Source organism: Colletes latitarsis, chromosome 7 (assembly GCF_051014445.1).
Source record: "Colletes latitarsis isolate SP2378_abdomen chromosome 7, iyColLati1, whole genome shotgun sequence".
Classification (NCBI taxonomy): Eukaryota; Metazoa; Arthropoda; class Insecta; order Hymenoptera; family Colletidae; genus Colletes; species Colletes latitarsis.
This window is the reverse complement of record NC_135140.1, coordinates 11,821,580-11,845,278: the sequence shown is the minus strand read 5'-3', so window position 1 is coordinate 11,845,278 and position 23,699 is coordinate 11,821,580. Positions and strand designations below refer to the sequence as shown.

Below are 23,699 nucleotides of genomic sequence, written 5' to 3'. Positions count from 1 at the left end.
AGTAACATATCAGTAATTTGCAAATTTTACATGTGTAAATATCTATATCATAACAGAAATTAATTAAGATTGACATCCTTATATACAAAACTATTTATTACTTATAATCAAGATAACTTTGGAACAGATTATTTTATGCCAATCTTGTATGAAATGTATACTGTAATTACAATCATAATATCTTCATATTGATATCCTCAGATGGAAAATAGTTGAAATGCTACTTTTGTTGTTCAGTAAACTACAAGGTATACAACAAAGAAACAATTTATTCAAAAATTTGTACTTTTACATTCTGTTACGTTCTTTTTGTAATCGATCGCTATATGCTTTTGATACAAGATTAAAAGCATCCATATATCGGTCCATACACATTGCTATGCATTTCTGTAAGTAAAACAAAGTAATTTATGCTATAATTCCATATTTATAATAATAAAAATGTTCGTAACATTAAAATATTATCAATTTGAATATACAGGATACCTCAAAAGTCTGTTCTTTAATTTTAAAACATTAAATGACGTCTTGTAACAATAATGACAAAACACTGTTGTGTATATTATGTTTAATTTATTTCTATTCATGTTTATATACAAATATCTTTTTTCAAACATTCATAATGATGCAACCTTACTTATATATAATGTAAAACTAATATATGCAAAAATAAATTTACAAACTCCTTAGAAACCGTACTTAAGTATGATTCTTTATGAAATATTTTTCATATTCTTAGTATGCTTAATTAATAATCTTCCAATGAACGGAATACACGTTGTACGAATGTCAATGAAAGTGGCACAATGTTTCGCTTAAAGTAGAACTTAAATTAGGAAACGTATTACGAGCTAGACTTTCAAGGCACCTTAAACACGAAAGAAGAATACTTTCGATATATAAACCTGTTAATTTGTTACCTAATGCATTTTTTATGAACCATTTAAGTATTCGTAAGGTTATATTTTACGAATAAGAGAGGTTACCTGTTCTGAAGTATCTAATGCAGTACCCGGCTTGCTTATACACTTTTTAAAGCATTTTTCTGTCATTTTCTGAAAATATGAGATTAAACCTGTGCCGTTCATTCATCTTAAGTTTGCAAAAGTAAAAAGTATATGTACTTGTGTAACCGTACCGTAAGCAATTCTTGTGCATTTGCAACGGCAATTTGTTGTTTAATTTGTTCCATAAGCTCGTCCCTAGTTAAAGAACCAGACGAAAGCGAATCCATATTTACAGGTGGTTGATAAAGCTTTTTTATATGGTAATATTAAAATCAAAATCACTTTACACTACTAGTGCTTCTGAACCACCATGTCTTCCCGGTTAGTTCGGTACACCGGAAGCACGTGAAGTTAAACCTTCAATATGCGTTTACAATTATTTGCTATTTACATTTAGAAGTTATATAATGGTTATCAAGGGATATTCTTAATTATCAGTTGCATGCATTGATAACGTCAATAAAGTAATATATTTAAATTTCTATACAATACTATAATTATTAACTTCATATTACTCTTCTTCGTATTTCCTTGTACGCTATTCTGTTGTTTTCTGAACGTTAAGATCAATTTTGCTTTAAATGTCATTTCTTTTTAGTTATATGTATATGTATATTATATTTAACTATGTGACCGTAACAGGTTTTAAAAATTGCAAACTTGAACTAAAATTCAATATTTGCATCAATTACACTCATAATTAGATCTAACGATATTGTAAGGCAAGATTTTCCATGCTTTTCTATTGTAAAATTAACTGAATAGAGTGTAGCAATATTCGTACGAACTGTTTAAAATATACATTGATATATACAATTGTATAATATGCATTGTATCGTAATTTAATTACCATTATTTTCAAGATGAACAACAATACTATTGAAATTGAACAAATAAAAATTCATGTCGAGAATCGAAATAAAATTCTAGATGAATTGCAACAAATATACATGAAAAATTCGACCCATCTGACATCCGATATAGGTTGTGTAAAAATAATTAAAACCCTTATGTTTACTAAAATAAAAAATTGCATGTTAATAGAAATATAATCGTAATTTTTATTTCTATTTATTAATATAGATAGTTATATGTATAATGTGCCGGAAACAATAGAAAAATCAGATTCCCCTGTTGTGGAAGATCTTTTAATGGAAATGAATGGAACAAAATTAAGGAAATTCGATGAAAATAATAATATTGACTGTTATCGTTGCAAACATTTTTTGAATATACCACAAAATCTTATAGAGGCTTGTGAAAAAATCTCAGACTATACAGAAGACTATGAGGCTGATATAGCTTTTATACAGGCTGTGGTTTGGCTAAAATCAATGACAATGTTCATGAAAGATATTTCCATTGAACAATTTCATTTGGTGTTTCATAAACAATGGAATACTAATCCAAAGAGAAGTAATACTACAGGTCAACATTTAGTATTTTTCTTTAAAGAGTTGTTTTTATATTTGTTTAAAGCTCCATTCATACATTTATGAACCAAGCATAGGCTGACTGCACTGTCGTTTGAAAGATATGAAACAATACACTCAGTCAAAATTTTCATAGTTCTATGCAATATTTCTTCATAATATCAAATGATATGTAGAAGACGGATATGTTCTAATTCTAAACTTAATACTAGATTAATAATAAAGACAATTGAATAATAATAAAATGTACATGCATCTTTATATGAGTAATTATTGAAAAACATGAATTTTTAAAAATAAATTAAAGAGAGTTTCTATAATTCCAAGTAATATATTGCTTTATTTATATTTTAAAAACAAAGTGTATACAGGCCAATAGTGTGTATTACCACCATTTTTCCTAATAACTTCAAAGTTTCTGTCATTCATAATGTTAATTAAGTTCTGTAATGTTAATATGTATACTATCCCACGTTTGTCATACAATATCTTTAAGTTGCATTACATTTTTAATGAATATTTTGCTTGTTTATATTGAATTTTTAATTTAATTTAACAAATTTATTCACAACATGATGCTATCTCTTTATTTATCGAGCAATGTCTCTGTTAGAGTCGTGCATTATAATATCGAATTATTTTTTCCTAATAACTTAAGAATAAATCAACATAACCTAAAAATACTCGCTATTTTATGAAAATATAATTAATTCAATACGTATGCATATTATGTATAACATTTACAGAGCCAAAAATAGAAAAAAACGAATCTGGAACTATAATAATTTCGTCCAAATTTTCAATGAAATGTCAAATGTTACGGTAACAATTAGAACAAAATCCAATAACCAAAATTACTAACTTAGAAAACAATTAAATTCATAGGAACTATTCAAAATAAAAGACTCGATGAACAACTATCAAAAAAAGGGAAAATTTTAATGGAAGTATGGAAATTTCACTGAGTGTATTATAATCGCTTCTTGAATAAACTGCGTTAAGTTCCATTAGACCGGGGGCACACGAGCGTGGAAACAACGTGCATTTTTATGTTTTTCTTTGCCTTACAATTGAAAACAACCAAAGACAGACATATGAACGTCGGTATTGTCTATCTTCGTTGTTTCCAATTGCAAGACAAGGAAAAACATAAAAATGCACGTCGTTTCAACGCTCATGCGACCCTAATCCGAAGACAGTCGGCGGTCGACTGTTCACTGTCGGAGAAAACTGCTCCTTCATTTACGTACAACCTGGTAAAAAAAAACCAGTGGCTAAATGAACTACTAAAATCGAGAAAGTTAGCAAACGTAGAAAAATCTTTCGTCCCTTATATGATGCACAGGATTGTTATTATTAATTTTATCCGATATTTAGAGAAACTATTTTAAATTTGCAGTCATTAGCTTGGTGTTACCCACGAAGAAGTACTTTTCATCGTGTGTGACAGCGATTATACAAGGTGTTCGGCCACCCTTGGGAAAATTTTAATGGGAGATTCTAGAGACCAAAATAAGACGAAAATCAAGAATACCAATTTGTTGATCGAGGCTTCGTTAAAGAATTATTAACGTTTAAAGTTCCGTCTGTAGAACAGCAATCTGCGAACAGCTGCGCATGCGTGATAGTGGTTCTCGCTCACAAAACTGTATGGCTGTAGAGTTTCTCATGTTGAGTGAGAACCACTATCTCATGCACGTAGCTGTTCGCAGATTGCCGTTCTACAGGCGCAACTTTAAACGTTAATAACTTTTTAACGAAGCCTCAATCAACAAATTGGTATTCCTGATTTTCGTCTTATTTTGGCCTCTAGAATGTCTCATTAAAATTTCTCCCAGGGGAATACCCTCTATACCAGGTCTCACCACGTGGAGGTTGCTGCATAAGGAGACCCGAACGTCTCCTTTATGTTATCCTCCTCTAACAAAAAGATTGTAATATTATGTTTCCTACAGGTAAGGATTTTGAGTGTTGCAATCGAGGTAGAATTTCCGAAGTTGAAGAACGTGATCACGAATGTCTGCATTCGACGAATTCGCATAATGTAACTCCGAAAAGGGGTATATTATTGGGCAGTTATTTAGAGTACGCGAACTCCATCAGTTCAGTCTGCAATGTTAAGCAGAATAAAAAGTGTAGCTTATCGCAGCACCACCAACAAAGTAACGCGAAACAAAACGATGAGGATTTCATAAAGAGCTGGAGCGATCTATCCATCCTTGACTTTCGAACTACGGAAAGATATTGTAAAAAGAGTTTTACGGAAAAGAGTACCACTCTGAATAACTTCGTCATTTCAGAATCGGATACAGAATATTCATCCTGTTCGGATATATTCAAAGATTCTTTCGAAAACGAAGACATTAATAAGGTGGTGCGAAATGTAAGTGATAAGGTGCTTGAGGAAAGCGATTTTAATATTGAAACATCGACGGAAAAATCTTTGTTAACTTCCCGTGACAGTAATTTTTCACGGAAGAGTTATTTAAAATTGAAAAATGATGTTGCTCTTAGCTCGGGAGAAGATGATTCGTCAGACGAAAATTGTTCAAACTTAGCGTTAGAGTTAATTACTCAACGCACGAAAGTATTTAATTCTCATTTTAGTACGAGGAATCTTCCAATTTCTGCGAAACAGGATGATAATGTTGCTTCCGTTCAGAAAGACAGCGCGTACGATACGTATCTATTGAGCGGAGACTGTTCCATTCTCCAAAATGAACACGTTATTTTATCGGGTGAGAAAATTGACAATATTATCTCTTATCCAAGAGAAAATATCGCAACAGACGTGCAGGATTTGGAATTTTGTACTGCGTTCATGGCTGAAAAAGATAGGATGTCTGATAAAAGTCAGCAGTCGTGCCTATCTTCGTTGAAATTATCCTTTCATCAGAAAGATAACGAAGGTGCAGATTTGATTAGCATAAAAGCGTGTGAACGAGATACGAAAAAACATTCCGAAGGGTGTGAAAGTTCGACGGAGAATATGGAACTTACGGGATCATGCCCAAAGAAAAGAAAATTAGATTGCGCGAACGAAACGGACTGTATGCATAAGGAGAATAGAAAAGTAGAGAAAACGGTCCCTTCTAAATGGCTGAAATTTACGCTCGATGCTCTCAGTACAGACAACGTTGCTTTTCAATCGATCAAAGTAATACTCTCGATTCTTCAAGATGGAAGAATATCGAGGCAATATATGAGAAAAAGGTGTTGGAATGATACTTTAGAAGCTGAAGCTATAAACACGATATTAAACTTTCGTGATGTTTACGAAGCTGAAAAGAAAAGCAACGCGTGCACGCATGAAATTTTGCAAACCGTAACTGATATACTGGAGAAAAGCATAGGGAACCCTGAATTGAATAAGGTAAATTGAAAAACAAAAAATGTTGGATAAATGTACCTAATATAACCTGGCAAAAGTTAAATCGCTGTCGATCAAAATATAATTCATATTTTTGCATTTAATTTGCCTCAAAGTAAAAACAAAATTATTCCAGTTTCATATACAGAATAGGTAGGCTAGAACTGTTGAAATCTACAGTAAACCTTATGTTTAGGGGAGGCAGCCCCGATGACCTTGACCTTGACATATGTATAATTTTCATTGCGCAAGACATCGTGTATTTTATTAAAAATGGGTGTCGGTATTAGTGTAGTTTTTAAGGGGGGTCTTGGGGAGACGCAGCTCACCAGTCAGCAAAACGAATTTGATATGATACTGTTCAACTCATGAGGGATGTTTTATTTTACGCTCCGCAAGGCTCGTGGAACGAAATTACATATTCTTGTTTTTTGTTTCCGGTAATTTTTATATACTAATAACTTTTTAATAAAAAACGAGAGGTATAATTTTGTGGGGGATGTTCAAGAGCGTGACCTTCATAAACTGTGTGAACGTCAAGGTCACGTTGAGTATACGTATACGCAGATTCTAGTGTAATACTAATAATACATTTTTATTAATAACTTTTTAATAAAAAACGAGCGACGGCTGAAACCTTCTGAGGGTCATTCAGGGGGTGACCTTGACAACGTAAGGTTTACCAAATCTACAGATTTTTAATTTTAACTATTTATTTTTTAGATTACAATGTTAACTCATGAAATATCCATCGCTTTAGAACTTTGCAATTCTACGAAAGTTTGTATTGAAACGATAAATTATTTAACTACGAAACTGAAATCTCAGGAAGGTGTTTTAGTCTCTCTGATGAATGACAAAAAAGCCGACGTATATAACATAGTAAATCAATTACATATTATATTTTATGCGTTAACTTTATGTTTTCAAAAATATCGTTTACTCTTCTCTACCGAAGATGGCAATAAATTCGAAGAAGAAACAATACCATCCGTCGTCGATTTATGGAAAAAACAATTGAAATTTAAGGATATGATAGTAGAGGACAGCGTGTATAAAAGGGAACGGCGATGGTTAATGATTCTGGATGATTTTACAGTAGTTGTTGCAGATAACTTTACCCAATTTGCAGAAAAGTCACGTCAATTAGTCAATATATTGACACGCAAATAAGCAATGTTTTAATTAGAATCTAACGTTATACACTAGTGCATCTACCATGTATGGAGCTTCGTTTTATAGATCAAGATTGTATGTTATAAATAAATAATAATATATAATACATACTTTTTATTGTTGTAATATAGCAGATTCGGTATATTGGAATAATTTAAATATACTGAGATTGTCTTTTCATTTACATTTTCCTATAATTGTACGAGTACGCAAATACTAATTTATATGCATTCGTACTAGAAATATGTATTCAGATCTACATTGCTGAGAATTATTTGATTTGAAACAATTGTAAAAACAAACATATTTTTAACGAGATTATAAATTATCGTATTATATTAAAGAATTAAAAAAAATCTGTAAAATTAGTGTACTTACAATTATAAATTCTATAAATTATATATGTCAACTATTTAGTGCAGAAACAACATGATTATTAACGAGAAGCAAATAATAACGCTTTTCAATTTATGAGATTCAGATCGACTGTAAAGAGCGTTGTCTAATAATGGTACATCATCAAGAAGGACAGTACGTTTCCAATTGCACAGTAATTCTGCATTTTTTGGTAGCACGTCGTAGAAAGAATTCAAGAATATTTGCAGTGGGCAAATTTCTGTGCAGTTGGGCAACGTTAAAGGTATAGTATCATCTTCAATACCCGTGTAGTAATTTATCTGAAATAATAACAGTAACATTCATCGAATGTAAAATGTAAAATTACGAAGAAAGATCTAAGAATTCGATAGGACTATAAGTATAAACTACAGTATAGTTTTTATACAAATTTCGTCACTCACCTGTGCGTTAAATAGTAATATTTTGTTTGTAACAGAAATGTAATAGTTTTTTTAAAAATTAAATACAGTTACCTTTATACCGTGGCTCAGCGTTTCGTTATCATAATACATTTCGAAGATTACCGAAGCCGCCTCATTGGGAATGTGCGGTGACCATAAATCGAGAGTCTTCAAAATGGCGGCAATATTTCTGTCGTTACCACTGTATATCATGAGCTTTCTTTCTTCGGGTATACCCCCGTAAATATAACTTAACGAATTCGCTAGAATTTCCTTTAGAATTGTTCCTCCGTTCAGTTGTCTTTGCAGATGAGTTTGCGAAAGAAGATCGTACTCTAACAACGTCATATTGTACAATCCTCCATCGGGAAAAATTTCCCTGGCCCAATACGGTAGAGATTGATTCAGATCTGCCTGTGATAACGTTTGTTTGAAAATTTTATGCCCCAAAACACCACGCATATTTGAAAAAAATATTAAATACAAAACTCTTTCAGTTTCAATCACGAAGATGACCACTAAAATAATAAATGTTTACGAGAATTTTCTATAATATATTTGCACGTTCAATTCGCTACTGTAACATCGTGAACGTAAGAGAAACACTTATCTTTAATTCGGAATAAATTACAGTATTGTCCGAGAAGCTTACTTTTGTCTCGAGAGCCGCGTATAAAAGAGCTACTTCAGATGGTTTCCGTATTTCCATTCCAGAATTCTGAGACACATAATCGAATAAAGGCGAATGATGTAACATTGTCTTTTTCATTTGAATTGTATTCAAAACTCTGTTCATCTCAGAAACAAAGTTTGGACAACGCGTTCCCAGTAATAAAGTGTCTTTATCAATGGACATGTAATCTACAAGAAATAATAGTACAACGTAAGCAATTTTTTAATCGTCTGTTTGTTAATTTGTTGCTTTTGCGTGCTCACCCATGGGTATTGGTTGCCAATTTATATCATCGTCCCATTTTTGGGTTTCCGTCGGAGGCCAGAGGCCTGCATTCACTAATTGAGCAGATATCATTGATAATGGGTATTCTGCTGTATGCATTTTCATTGTATTTACTGTATAAATATCACCCAAAAATTGATTATACTCCTCGCGTAAATGGACTCCTAGATTGTACATGTTGAGTTTGCCAGCCTGTCGAATAAAATTATTCTGTTCTTTTTTTTTTTACTCGATGATCTTCGTAATACGTTATACAGGGTGTTCGGCCACCCCTGGGAAAGATTTTAATGGGGGATTCTAGAGGTCAAAATAAGACGAAAATCAAGAGTACCAATTTGTTGATGGAGGCTTCGTTAAAAAGTTATTAACGTTCAAAGTTCCGCCCGTACGGAATTTTTTTCTAGAAAGTGGGTAGGATTTCGGGGGTATGTCTATTCACCAAAAATGATTGTAATTGACCCTCGCAACTGAAAATAATTTTTCCAGAACGATTTGAAATTTTTTGATTATAATTGTTAATAACATTTTAACGAAGCCTCTATCAACAAATTGGTATTCTCCAAAATCCCCCATTAAAATCTTTCCCAGGGGTGATCGAGCACCCTGTTTATACAGATAAAACATGTTTGTACTTAGAACATACCTTGTAATTCGACTTACGCGTAAAATATCAGAAATAATTAATCATATTCAAAATATTTACACTCCTTTAACGTTTGTAGTTTTAAGTTTTGAATTTTTTACATTTGTTTACCGAGCAAGAAAATGTGCAGACTTACATTGGGCATGTCAAGAGCAGCGGAATTAAAGTATTCATAAGTTAATTCGCTTGGCAAACTTGTATCATTGCTGTGTATTATATCCGAAATCGGTGCATATGTTTTATGCGCGAACACCTGTAAAAAATATATTCGATGTTCCCATCGTTAATCCGTTTGATCTTTCCATTCTATCACACTTCGAAAAATAAAATTATAAATTTTGTTCTCACGATGTGCAATAACTGCAGTTCTGGAATGCACTCGACTGACGTTACGATACATAATGCGATCACAATTATCGTTGATACACCTACGGTCGTTTTCATTTTCAGGTGGAGAACTTCTTACGGTCCTATTTTATAACTCGATAATTACAACAGCCCTGAAACAATCGAATCGTTGTTAAAATCCCACTGACAACAGTTTCGCGTAAATTTTTTTTCGCACGTACGTATCTTCGAGCAAATTGTACAAGATACATCAAATATCTTCATCGACTTTGATGAAAGATCTCAATCAGCTGTTAAGCAATTTTAAAAATCTCTCCTCTTACAAATCTTACACTTTTTTGCGTTTTACCATACGCTTTATTTCTGTTGTCAAACAAATTATCAGGATACTTCACGGCTACAAACATTCACTCGTGAATCCATAATTGTTTTATCTATGATGCTTTTTATATCCGCAGTACTTTTTAACAGTTCCCTTGAATTGTAGGTATGCAACACAATAATGAAGGCGACACCTGTTCTAACTTCCCAGGTGACTGCATAACACGGTATCTGCTTCTTCGTTTGATGATAGTAATCAGATAAAGTGTTTCTGATGTGTCTCCAGTGTTCGTGCAACAGTGGTATTTAATTTAATCGGTAACCTTCGCGTAAAATCGTCGACTTTATCAAAAGTAACGATCTTCTGGGCTTTGTATAATTCATAGCAATCAGTTCGTTTCCAGTATGGGGCTTCGCAATCGAAAGATTACGGATCTTATAAAATGTATCCGAAGTCACCTTTTGTGAGGATTGTTTAGACCGACGATACTCTGTGAAACCATCATCAACTTGGGGGAAACAGCGCGTGCACAGTAAGAATGTCATCATAGTCATTCATTGCATTTCGAAAGTTACAGTAATTCTCAGTGCTCAAAACTTTTTTAACGCTGAACCAACTTAATAGTAAGTTAATAGTAACAAATTAATAATGACTAAAGTGAAGTGTTCAATTAGAGATAAGAATATATTGAAATAGTAAAATTGTCGAATGCTAAATTGCAAGAGAAAATGTACACACTACCTATCTGATGCTCGAAATTAAGTTATGCATGTCTTCTGAATTATACGATACATTATTTAACGAAATATTGAATTTCATCGATCTCGGGAAATGAATTCTTTAAAATAACATACGCAAAAATTGATTTTCTTTATCAAGGAAAAGAATATGTAAAACAATATGTTCGATATGTTCAATAAAATATTTTATGAATCGAACATTGTTTTTATTTTCAATTTATCGCGAATTTTATTTTTGTAGTTCTAAAGTGAACAGGATCGTGCACGATTGCTTTTTCAAACTCTTGGAATAATTTATTTAATCAATGGTTACAAACACGTTATTCCATGGTAAAATGGAATATAAGAATTTCCAATTATTTTGCGGTACCAAAGAAATACTCGAGTGAAAACAAAATTATGCACGATCGAATAAACATACGCAAAAAATATTTAAAAAATTTACACCGTTTACATATGAGTCACTTATCGCGAGTAAGTAATTTACGAACTTTTAATCTGTGTAAATTATCCCACACATTCGTCGATTGTGTTTGCACAAAGTTATATGGTTTAACATCGTATGAAATTTGTTTTTATCTTAGCGTAGACAATTAGAATCGTTGCTCCTTTTCTTTTGTTCTCGGATCTACTGATAACAGAAATTGTTCAACTTATGCTCGAATTATACTATAAGAAAGAAAAGAGATAAGAGCCATATTCGAGTTTCCAAAAAGTTTCCTTCAAAGAAGATTTCGTTTAACATATTTTTTACATTTCTACCGAAAATTAGTTACATTTATTTTACTCACATTTCTAAAAGAATAATAATATTGATGTAAACGTTACTGACAATTTTACGTGTTCCGTTTTGTATATTACAATGCGAACGATATATGAAAACTATGACTTTGACAGAAAGAAAATTGACGTATTATTTGAAGAAAAGCGAAGAATCACATCGTTACTAGAATTAAAATAAGAGTACGATTCGATTAAAAGTATTGTTCTGAGAACAATTAATGAAATATGATATGACTTATCTTGTTTTTTAATAGATATACTTTCTATTATAAACTTTAGTAAGAATAAAATTTAAAATTAAGACTTAAGATAACTGATGAACAGAACGTTGCTAAGTGTAGTATACAAAGTGTAATAATTTCTGTAAATGTTATTAGAATAAATAAATTTATTCAATGTAATGATCTTGATGTTGAAATTAATTAGCAATTTGAAAGAATAATTCTAAATTTAAAAATTAATAAAAATATAATTGGATACTTATAAAATCACCGGGTAATTGAAAGCAACTTAATTAGTTGTACGATTCATAAAATTCAATTGATAACAATATCAGGACACCATACGAGTATTTGCGTAATTCGCTACATTCGTTAATTCTTTGCGTTTGGTTTTTCAATGGTCATTATCGTGACCTTAAATAAGACAGGTTGAAAGCAATTTAATAAAGTAGTACATGATATGTCGTGAATATCAATATAATTTATGGTTGCATTTTTACCAAGACTTAGATAACGTTGTGAAAAACTATAATTTTAACAACATAAACAAAGAAACTTGCATTGAACGAAATTTCAACCAGAGAAATATTAATATACAGGGTGTTCGGTAACTGGTGGTACAAGCGAAAAAAGAGTGATTCTACATGAAAAAATAAATCTAAAATATACAATAAAAATTTTTCGTGTGAGGCTTTGTTTTCGAGAAAATCGGCTTTGAATTTTCGCCGGGTACGCGTGTGCTTGATCATGTTTTGTTATAACGAATTTCACTGTAGATCATTGCCCCGATTGAAGTTTATGTTGATAAACACCTCCAGTGTCATGGAATTGTTTATTAACTTAAACTTAAACTTAAATTGCAATAATACCCATCGAGACAATCATCTACATACCACGCATACCCTGTGAAAATTCAAAAAAGATTGTTATTCTATATTTTAGACTTATTTTTTCATGTAGAATCACCCCCCTTGTACTACCAGTTACCGAACACCCTGTGTATCCATCTACAGAGTGTTCGGCTACCCCTGGGAAAATTTTAATGGGAGTTTCTAGAGGCCAAAATAAGACGAAAATAAAGGATATCAATTTGTTAATTGAGGCTTCGTTACAAAGTTACTAAAAAATTAAATTAAAAAATTTAGATTTCTTCACGGAAATATTATTTTCGGTTGCGGGAGTCAATTACAATTATTTTTGGTCAATAGACATACCCTCGAAATCCTAACCAATTTCGAGAAAAAAATTCCTTAACGAAAATCTAATTTCAGGCCAGAAATCGTTTCCCGAAATGTCATGCGAATCTTTAAGACATCATAACTTCTGAACGGATTGGAGGATTTCAATGTTTAAAAAAGCAAACAACGCGTATTTTGATGGAGAATATGTACAAATTGCAAAAATATTCGAAAAGTTGGTCCCTGACCCCGCAAAATGAGAAAAACCCCATAAAAATGGTCCAATTTTCAAACAGCCATAACTCCTACAACTGTGAATATATTTCAATGAAACTTTTTTCTGAAGTAGAACTCATGGGTACCTACAAAAAAGTATTAGACAACTTTTCTGTAGGGTGTCAAACAAAATTACTAAAAATCAAAAACGAATTTTTAAGGAAAATTGACAGGGGAGCTGCTGAAATTTTTCGGCAAAAAACAATTTTTTCAAATCGTTCTAAAAAAAATATTTTTGGCTATAGGGGTCAATTACAATCATTTTTGGTGAAAAGTCATATCCTCGAAATCCTACCCACTTCCTAGAAAAAAATTCGAGAACATGTGAAATTTTTCGACAAAATTAAAAAATTTCAAATCGTTCTGGAAAAATTATTTTCTGTTGCGTGGGTCAATTACAATAATTTTTGGTCAATAGACATACCCCCGAAATCCTATTCACTTTCGAGAAAAAAATTCAGTACGTCCGGAACTTTAAACGTTAATAACTTTTTAACAAAGCCTCCATCAACAAATTGGTATTCTTGATTTTCGTCTTATTTTAGTCTCTAGAATCTCCTATTAAAATTTTTTCCAAGGTTGGCCGAACACCCTGTATATAATATAATTCTTAGAAAAATATATTTTTGTTATCTCTTATGGTGCATATCTAGGGGGTGAAATTGGCCTTCCTAGTCAAAATTCTGACTACACCCTTGTTAAGAATCCTAGATTCAGAGAAAAAATTATGCAAAAAGATGATTAATCGACATCATATTTTTTGTTCCTAAGTATGTGTAGAAGCAAGTTATGAAAGAATTTGTTGTTCTCTGTCAAGGCAAAAAATTGACGTTATTTATCATTGTCCTTTCATCAAAATCGACAATCGACATTTCGACATTTGTTTCCTTGTCAGAGTATCTCTGACATCATAAACTAAAAATATTCAAATATCATCAATTTTCCTGAATTGTATGGCGCTTCGCGCATAAATTACGATATATCTAGGCGATAGTACGTGCCATGAAAGATAATTATGCCACTGATCATTTTCTCTATCAACAACCTGCTTACTGCAAACCAGTTTTATGTATATCAGCACGTTGGCGAAGTATCTTATCATCTAGAAATTTGAAGCTCAATGCTTGTTACATTCATGTGATAAAACACGGAACCACGTGCACAGCATGCGTTACACAATTTGTTAGAACAGTAGGCGCATTAATATTTTTTGGAGTACATTGATAGTAGAAATGTTATCTTTTTCTTTATGCAAATACGTATATTATAATTTCGATGGTATTACCCTTAGAATAAAATTATAGAAACAAAGTTTCAGCAGTACACCTATAAAATTAGTCCAAAATATTTTTCAATGCTGTTTTAAACCCTGCTGATCTGAAATATAATTTAAATTTTCATAGATATTTTGTTCCTTAATAGTTGTTTTATACATTTTGAAACATTATTTTTCTGATGTTACTACAATATTTGTTAAAGAAAACACGTGAAAGGAGTATAAACGTATTAATATTATTTGATTAGATAGTAACTTCGTCGCTCAGTTATTCTTTTACTGATTATTCGTGAATTACATCTCGATTGGAAAGTTTGTCAGTGAAGTGCAAACAATCTTTATACAGCAAAGCTTTTCTCTTTAAGTACAGCTGGTGTCTAAATCTCTAGAATCGTTTGTGATAAGAACGTACAATAAATCGGATTTTCTGCTCTCGTTTATTATAAATAATGCAATAAACGTTTCTAAATCACGATTTAATTATCAAACAATATTGAGATAATGTTTCGATACGCTCGCTTTCGGTATTTGCTGATAAGTTATCAACAAATACCACCCGCATCATGTATTCTACGTGTAGTCATTAATTATATATAATGTTGAGAGAACCTTAAAAAAAGGAAGGAAAAAAAAAAGAGATACATACATTGAAATGCAAGGAACGTTTGACTTTGTCCTGATAAAGAACCTATTTTATACATAATACGGAATTCTGGTCACAGTCATGTTATTTGCGTGTCTTGAAATCGTTATTGTTTGAAAGATATGTACTTTCATAATAGTTAAATATTCGTAAAATGTAATATTTATGTTTGTTATCAAAGGTATACATTTTTTTATAACTGTCGAATAAGACAGAAATAAAAGAAGGTAAATTGAAACAATCAACAAAGAAATTTTATTATCTTAATCGTACATACTTTATAACTATGACGAATCAATTTGAGGAACATCTTTTTGCATAATTTTTTCTCTGAATCGGGGATTCTTAACAAGGGTGTAGTCAGAATTTTGACTAGGAAGGCCAATTTCACCCCCTAGATATGCACCATAAGAGATAACAAAAATATATTTTTCTAAGAATTATATTATATACAGGGTGTTCGGCCACCCCTGGGAAAAATTTTAATGGGTTATTCTAGAGACCAAAATAAGACGAAAATCAAGAATACCAATTTGTTGATGGAGGCTTTGTTAAAAAGTTATTAACGTTTAAAGTTACGGACGTACTGAATTTTTTTCTCGAAAGTGAATAGGATTTCGGGGGTATGTCTATTGACCAAAAATGATTGTAATTGACCCCCGCAACAGAAAATAATTTTTTTAAAACGATTTAAAATTTTCTAATTTTGTCAAAAAATTTGTCCCCCTTCCTGAATTTTTTTCTCAAAACTGAGTAGGATTTCAGGGGTATGTCTATTCACCGAAAATGATTGTAATTAACCCCGTTAGCTAAAAATAATTTTTTTAGAACGATTTCAAATTTTTTTTTTTCGCCGAAAAATATAGGCAGCTACCCCCTGTCGATTTTCCTTAAAAATTCGTTTTTGATTTTTAGTAATTTTGTTTGACACCCTACAGAAAAGTTGTCTAATACTTTTTTGTAGGTACCCATGAGCTCTACTTCAGAAAAAAGTTTCATTGAAATATATTCACAGTTGTAGGAGTTATGGCTGTTTGAAAATTGGACCATTTTTATGGGGTTTTTCTCATTTTTCGGGGTCAAGGACCAACTTTTCGAACATTTTTGCGATTTGTACATATTCTCCACCAAAATACGCGTAGTTTGCTTTTTTAAACATTAAAATCGTCCAATCCGTTCAGAAGTTATGACGTTTTAAAGATTCGCATGAAAATTCGGGCAGACATTTCTGGCCAGAAATTATATTTTTGGTAAGGAATTTTTTTCTCGAAACTGAGTAGGATTTTGGGGGTATGTGTAATAACCAAAAATGATTGCAATTGACCCCCGGAACCGAAAATAATTTTTTTAGAACGATTTGAAATTTTTTAATTTTCGTCTAAAAATTTCAGTACCTACTGGATTTTTTTTCTCGAAAGTGGGTAGGATTTCGAGGGTATGTCTAATGACCAAAAATGATTGCAATTAACCCCCTCAACCGAAAATAATTTTTCCGTGAATAATTTAAAATTTTTTAATAACTTGTTAACGAAGCCTCAATCAACAAATTGATATTCTTGATTTTCATCTTATTTTGGCCTGTAGAATCCCCCATTAAAATTTTTCCCGAGGGTGGCCGAACACCCTGTATGAGAAATCCTAATTGAGCGTGGTCTAAACGTTATATCTAAAAAAATAAAAAGCGTGAAAAGTATCTTTTATAGTTTCTAAGTACTTTTTAGCCTTCATATTTCTATTACTTCTTGCATGTGCCAATAATTTTATGACTCACTGTATGAGAAATTCTAATTGAGCGACAGGTAAATCTTACAATAATATCATGGCAATATCTCTTTTTCTTCTTATCGCCGTCGTTATTCTCTTTCATGAAATAGACATGTACTTCAGAATCGTATTTGTTTAGATTAGTCGACTGCTTCTATGTAATTGCCCTAAATGGAACCTACCAAGCCGAAAACTAATCTCTCCCGGGAAGATTAACGACTGTTCCTGTATCAAATGTTAATTACATCGGAACGTTGATATATTATACGTCGTTACCCATTATTCTTTCAGTTTATGTAACTGCGTGATTACTTCCGTAAAATTGCTAACTTTTCGTATAAATTTGTCGGCTTATCGATAATCTTGCGCACGATAAACATCGTTTAGATAGAACGGCAGATTTTTCGGTTTAATGATTTAATTCGTAGTTACACGATTTCATTCGTTCCAAAGCTTACCTGAACGTTTGTTGTTTTCACGAGATTGTTTGTAAAGTTAGTTTAAATATTATGTTTAAGAGGTAGTTCCCAAGTAACTGTACGCTATTATTATGAAAGTTTTTTACTTTATTTAACTGGTTCGATAGCAACCAATAATGAAGGAACTCAAACCGTTTTACGCTAAAGTAAAAATAATTTGTCGAAACAAAGTTGGGTAAATTTGATTCTCGAACAACTTAAAATTAAGTTGTTAAATGTCTATGAATAACTTTTTTTCTCTTCTTTTTAATAGATAAAAAATTATTACAAGAAAATTACATATCGGTTGTAGTATCAACATTAATACCCGCCATATAATTCTCATGTTCATTTGCAACGATAACGATGGCCATCGAGTTATTATCTTGAAAATTACATGTTACGTGAAACGGTGTCCCCTAAGTTATCACTTGTCATCATTATTAACTATTATATATACTTGTAAGACTCAGTGGCATTGCATTGGTTACGTTCGCATCATTATGTGCGATGAAATTGTTGAAACGACCAAAGAAATTATTTACAAACATTGTTCAGCGATTTCACAGTAATTTTGATTCAAGGAGAATGTATTTACAATCTATTTAACGTACAATCACTTTTGTGTAGTATACACGTATAGAAATATGTAAAAAGATAATTTAATAGAAGATAATTATTAACGTATAATCTATGTGTCGACAATTAACTTCGCCATATTGTATCCATTATACTATTCTACCGAATAATTCCATTTCTGCTTCAACGTTACATATTAATGCTTGTATTCATGCAACTTACAGAACCGTTGAAACTTATAAAAATGATAAAACAAGAAATAACTAATTATTAAGTTACACGGCATTCTTAATACCATGTAATTTTTATTCGAAATATTTTCCTATCGGGCGAATAATTTCCGAGTTATCGAAGATTACCAAGTTAAATGATTCAACTAGGAAAAGAGAAGAATGATCTAATGGGAAATATTCTCCAGCGTGAACTGTATCTGTGATTACCATGTTTCTAATAAACGCGGGTGATCCACATTTTGTATACTTTAGGGATATTTGATGCGTCATTAGAACGAAAATCCTTACTAGGTTTTCCTTTTTCTTATCGTTCCGTGCGTAATTATGCGATAAAAAAAAACATGTGATTCTAGACGCGCCTAGAAGGGGGCTCTCGTTTTGCACTGTATTTTACTGACACCAAAATCATTGATAAACCGTTCTAAGGAAAGACATGTTCCTTTGACGTATTACTCTCCTTTAAAATCAGTTGCACATCGACAATATAGCCAGTGCTTCGCTAAGTCTGACAAACGTAACATCAGTATTGTTAATTATTTCCTACATAGTGCACCGGAGTCAATTTATTTAAGTAGTTGAAACGTAAGGAAATGGTACATTTCAATTGACTATCTGAAAAATAAAAAAAATATTACTCGAATAAGAGCAACTGAAATAATTCGAAGACATTCTTTATTCGTAAACAAATTGAGCACTTAATCTTTGAATGTTTTAACTCGAAACGAATTTATTAAAAAAAAAATGGTTTACCAAAAACGTTCAGTGCAAATTATTGTAATATGTACGAGAGCACTACAATCTCGTTTATTTAATTGATAAACGAAAATGAAGTTTCTCTATAAAGTTTCTAAAATAAAATTAATCTTATCGAAATGTTGTTCGTTACAGGAGAACAATTTCTAAGATGATTTCGTTTAGTGGTTGTAAGCGTTCCTTACCAATGTTTGTAATCATTGGTTTAGCAGCAATAATTTGTGTCACGTCCGTTGATGCAGAACTTCGTCAAGTGAACGTGGTAAGAAACACGGTTATTTATTTTTAGCACGTTTTCTAGGTGCAAAACGTCCAGTCAAAATGAAAATCGTATATTTTTATTTAACCCTAATCGTGTTGGGATATGATTTTAGTCACTTGACAAGTTTTAATAACAGAAGGGTCTCGTTAGTATATATATTTATTCACTAAAGAAATTTTATGTTTGTTTAAACAGTTTTATAATATTTTATAAAACTGTTTAATCAAACATTAATATTAATATTAATTAATATTATCCTAGTTATCCTAATCGTACTGGAACGTAACTTTGAAGCGCATAGTTTCAAATTTATATAGTAATGACATTTTAACTGTTTTATAATGTATTAATATATATAATTATAAAACAGTTAAAATGTCATTACTATATAAATTTAAAACTATGCGCTTCAAAGTTACATTCCAGTACGATTAGGATAACTAGGATAATTAGGATAGAAAGATTTTTGATAACTTTTTCGAAATAATTATTGTGTTTGAATATGATTTGAGTCACTGGCAAGTTTTAATAAGAAAAGAGTCTCGTAAGTAGATATATTTATTCACTAAAGAAATTTTATGTTTGATTAAGGTATAAAACAGTTAAAATGTCATTACTATATAAATTTAAAACTACGCGCCTCAAAATTATGTTCCAGTACGATTAGGACTAAGATTTCTGATAACTTTTTCGAAATAATTATCGACTCTTTTGTTTAACATTTTTTGAACTGTCGATTGCAAAAAGACGAAGCAAGTTGTAAAAAATTCAATTAATTTTTAAATTCACAGCTATTTAGACATGGCGATAGGACACCGGACCACAGCGATCATGAAACGTATCCGAACGATCCCTATCTCAATTCCAATTTCGCTCCAATGGGTCGTGGTCAATTAACTAACGTAAGTTTTGATTATTCTTTAAAAATTTGAAATCTTCTGAGAAATTATTGGTAATTCAAAGTTCAAATCTCATAATTAATCCGTCTATTACTAACATTAAATGTATTGGATTTTACATAAAATAAATTTATTTCTATCCGTTTGAAAAATCGTATCGTGATAATATTTCGATGATCTGCATTTCTAAATATATTTTAATGATAAATACCACGATCGATCGTAAAATTGAAATAAAATTTGAAAACAGTAGTTAAATGCGTGTATGTAAGTTGATACAAATTAATTAAAGTTACACAAAAAGTTTTAAACATTACAGTCGGGCAAAAGGCGAGAATACCAATTGGGAAAAGTTCTAAGGCAGAGATATTTGAAGTTCTTAGGCTCCACTTACACGCCACGCTCCGTCTGGGGTATCAGTTCAGATTACGATAGAACGAAAATGTCTTTGCAACTCGTTCTGGCAGCACTGTTTCAACCAAACGCAGAACAAAAATGGAACCCACAATTAAATTGGCAACCGATCCCCACACAGTATATACGTCGATACGAAGACAACATCTTTCTTCCAGAAGAGTGTCCTCAGTAAGTCCCAAAATAGCGGTATATGTATATATACAAACTAAATGAAAAGGTAGAACGCCAAAGAAAATCAGATATAAATTGAACTTGTACAGCGTTTCAAGAATAAGCTAGTAAAATTTTAAACTCAAATTTGAAAACGTTACCTGTAATTTGAAGATGTCTCCTTATACCCTGAAAAAAGTACAATTCTAATTAATAAAGATTTGAAAAAAGGTTTCCTAAATATGAAATATTTTTAGAGCCATTACACGGGAATCCCCCCTTAACACAACATGCAAATTTCGTTATCTTCGCAGTTACGAATGCAAATTATGTTTATCCGCAACACTTTATGTTTATTTGCTGAAATTTTTAGAATTCTTGTACAATTTTCCACGGTTAAATATTGTAAATATTTAAACGTGAATCTTGAAATTTTCATGAATAATATTTTCTCCATAGATATTTAGCTGAATACGACAGAGTACTGGATTCACCCGAGGGACGCAGAGAATTGGCAAAATATAGTAAATTTATGAAACAATTAACAACGTGGACTGGAAGGAACATAACAGAACCGTGGGATATGTACTACATGTATCATTTATTAATGGCCGAACATTCTATGGGACTTTCTTTGCCACAGTGGACACATGACATATTCCCATATGGTGAGCTGTGGAATGGAACTGTATTCGCGTACGACATTGCTTGTTCTACTCCATTGTTAAGAAGACTCTACGCAGGTAAGACTACTATCCTTGATTCATGATCTAGCCCTGATCCTATCCCGATTTTACAAAATCTTTATTTTTGGAATTGTAGAATTGTTATTCACAGTTTCTGATTCTGTTCGTCTTATTCGCGTTTCAGGACCGTATCTTCGACTTGTCACGAAAACCATGCTGGCCTTCATAACTGGAACATTAAAGGACGAACGGAAGATATACCTGTACAGTGGACACGAAAACGTTGTCAGCGCCATTTTGCACGCTCTTCAGGTATATCGTCCGCACGTACCCGAATATTCCAGCGCCGTGATAATGGAACTCCACGAACTAGATAATAAATATTACGTAAAGGTTTGTAAAGTATTATCAGTTATTCATCTCTTTTTCTTCTTAAATTTTTATTTTATTACCTGCTCGTCAGAGTTCAAAGTCAGTTATGCGTTGTCAGTGTATATCGAATCTATATCGAAAACGTAGTCGTAGATTTTGTTGTAGTTGATTCAATTTCTATACGTAGTTACTTCAGAATGTGAATTATTTATAACGGAGATTCGAATCATATTTGCAGATTCTTCATTATTTGGGCATTCCGTCGAAAGTAGAAGAGCTTCGTCTTCCTGGTTGTGACATTATGTGTCCTCTGGACAAATACTTGCAACTTACTGAGAATCTGATGCCATCCAAGGAAGAATTGGTTTGCAACAAGAGAATAACGCCAGATTACGTCGATGAAAAATCAAACGAAGAAATAGACTTGGATAATTATAACTTAATAAGAAAAGCACGAGCCTATGACGTTGAATTTATTCCTCGACGAACCAAAGAAAACTGTTAAGAAATCATATACTGTGCGAATAATGCAATATCCTGCATTAATTAAAGACTAATTAAAATCATTGATTCAAATTGCATGTTACCTAACGTTGCAGATAGGCGCGAGGAAAATTCGTCGTTTACTATCAAATTTTATGTATAAAGAGAATATACATAGAAAATTATATATTTCGACGTAACATAATTGTTTATATCTTCTCATTGTAATTTACAATAGGGAAAGATAAATTTCTAATTATAGTCATTGTAAAATGATATTCAAATTTATTTAAATTTCTAATATTATTTAGAATAATAATGGTTTGTACTTAATGTCTTGCGATGCTTGACGCGTGATCGATTCAATAACTTATTTATTTTCTAACCCACGAATACTGACTAACGTACCGTTAACGAAAAAGCTCAAAACCATCTTTGAAGAAATATGATGTACCTATTATTTGTATGTGCAAAATAAATTTATACAAATTCAATTGAAATTAGTTTTTTGCAATTATTTAATCGTAATTTTTTCATAATTAACGCTAAATATTATTTATATCTAAGAAGATGCCATAATATTGTCGAATCTAGTTTCTATAAACTGAAAGAAGAATTTAGAAAAAGAAAAAGTATAAATTTCATATCTTGTAGAGCTTTAATGTTCCATAATATTATTTCTAAAAACTTGTTCTTGTACACGATAGGAAAAAGATTTTCATAAAATACTATAAACTTTACTATTGTTTTATCGTTTTGTATAGAATATGTTTTATTTACACGAATCATAATATAAATAATTTACATTTACGTTCACGTTTGTTATAGAATTTAATATTTAATCTAAACTATTATGTTGTTCCACGTCAAACTCGAAATTATATCTTTATTAAATTCGATAACACGAGACTGTAGCTTATCTATGGTCTTTTTAGGTCAACCACACGGATCATTCTTTCCGATCAAAATCTGCCAACCAAATGTCGCGTTATTAATTTACTAGACCTTTCTAGATCACAGCAGTAATATCCTAAGTTGCCCCTGCTAAGTTTAAATTCACGCAAAAAGCGAATCTAATCCATTTTCCGCTTCAGCAAATAAACAACATAACTTTGTATTTTAGTTGCTGTCTAGGCTGTCATTTCATCGGCCTTTTTTTGTGATTTTTTTTTTAACGACAGGTAGGTTGGTTTGTAGTGACATTTTGCAGATATATTTATTTGTCTTATAGGTATGTATAGTATTTTTTTCATCAAAAAATATTAAAAATTGCGAGAGTTATAGCTTCTTGTTTTAAAAAACGCATTTAAAATGGCTTACATGATATTTCAAGATCTAGCAAACCGATTGACTTCAAATTTGGAGAGAATATTCAGCAGACACGCCTTTATAGTTGGAACTAGAGATTTAAAAAAATATTAAGTTTTACTATTTTTTTTGATACGCTAAAGACAAAAGAACGATTAACA

The 23,699-nt window shown here is 31.5% G+C and overlaps 4 protein-coding genes across 5 annotated transcripts; 2 read left to right on the top strand and 2 right to left on the bottom strand.

The window, feature by feature from the left end:
* Positions 1 to 251: 251 nt before the first annotated feature.
* LOC143343388 (mitochondrial import inner membrane translocase subunit Tim13-B) lies at positions 252 to 1,389 on the bottom strand. The gene is made up of 3 exons (XM_076768244.1): positions 1,139 to 1,389; positions 987 to 1,055; positions 252 to 387 (listed from the first exon to the last, which is right to left on the bottom strand). The coding sequence occupies exons 1-3, from the start codon at positions 1,232 to 1,234 to the stop codon at positions 289 to 291; spliced, it is 264 nt and encodes an 87-aa protein (XP_076624359.1). The 5' UTR covers positions 1,235 to 1,389; the 3' UTR covers positions 252 to 288.
* Positions 1,390 to 1,640: 251 nt separating this feature from the next.
* Positions 1,641 to 6,983, top strand: LOC143343502 (uncharacterized). The gene is made up of 6 exons (XM_076768470.1): positions 1,641 to 1,724; positions 1,871 to 1,991; positions 2,091 to 2,463; positions 2,666 to 2,706; positions 4,396 to 5,813; positions 6,534 to 6,983. Exons 2-6 carry the CDS (start codon positions 1,871 to 1,873, stop codon positions 6,981 to 6,983), a joined length of 2,403 nt encoding a protein of 800 aa, XP_076624585.1. The 5' UTR covers positions 1,641 to 1,724.
* A 180-nt stretch (positions 6,984 to 7,163) lies between these two features.
* On the bottom strand, positions 7,164 to 10,215 carry LOC143343998 (venom acid phosphatase Acph-1). The gene is made up of 7 exons (XM_076769517.1): positions 9,957 to 10,215; positions 9,736 to 9,887; positions 9,524 to 9,640; positions 8,723 to 8,936; positions 8,439 to 8,647; positions 7,859 to 8,200; positions 7,164 to 7,663 (listed from the first exon to the last, which is right to left on the bottom strand). Exons 2-7 carry the CDS (start codon positions 9,829 to 9,831, stop codon positions 7,400 to 7,402), a joined length of 1,242 nt encoding a protein of 413 aa, XP_076625632.1. The 5' UTR covers positions 9,832 to 9,887; positions 9,957 to 10,215; the 3' UTR covers positions 7,164 to 7,399.
* An 8,411-nt stretch (positions 10,216 to 18,626) lies between these two features.
* Positions 18,627 to 22,730, top strand: Acph-1 (venom acid phosphatase). Of its 2 annotated transcripts, none has more exons than XM_076769515.1 (7): positions 18,627 to 18,790; positions 19,097 to 19,223; positions 20,015 to 20,125; positions 20,442 to 20,707; positions 21,149 to 21,432; positions 21,560 to 21,768; positions 21,986 to 22,730. In XM_076769515.1, the coding sequence occupies exons 2-7, from the start codon at positions 19,113 to 19,115 to the stop codon at positions 22,250 to 22,252; spliced, it is 1,248 nt and encodes a 415-aa protein (XP_076625630.1). In that variant the 5' UTR covers positions 18,627 to 18,790; positions 19,097 to 19,112; the 3' UTR covers positions 22,253 to 22,730. The 2 variants fall into 2 exon arrangements, with proteins under 2 accessions (XP_076625630.1, XP_076625631.1); XM_076769516.1 differs by having other exon boundaries at positions 18,627 to 18,801.
* The last annotated feature ends 969 nt before the right edge of the window (positions 22,731 to 23,699 follow it).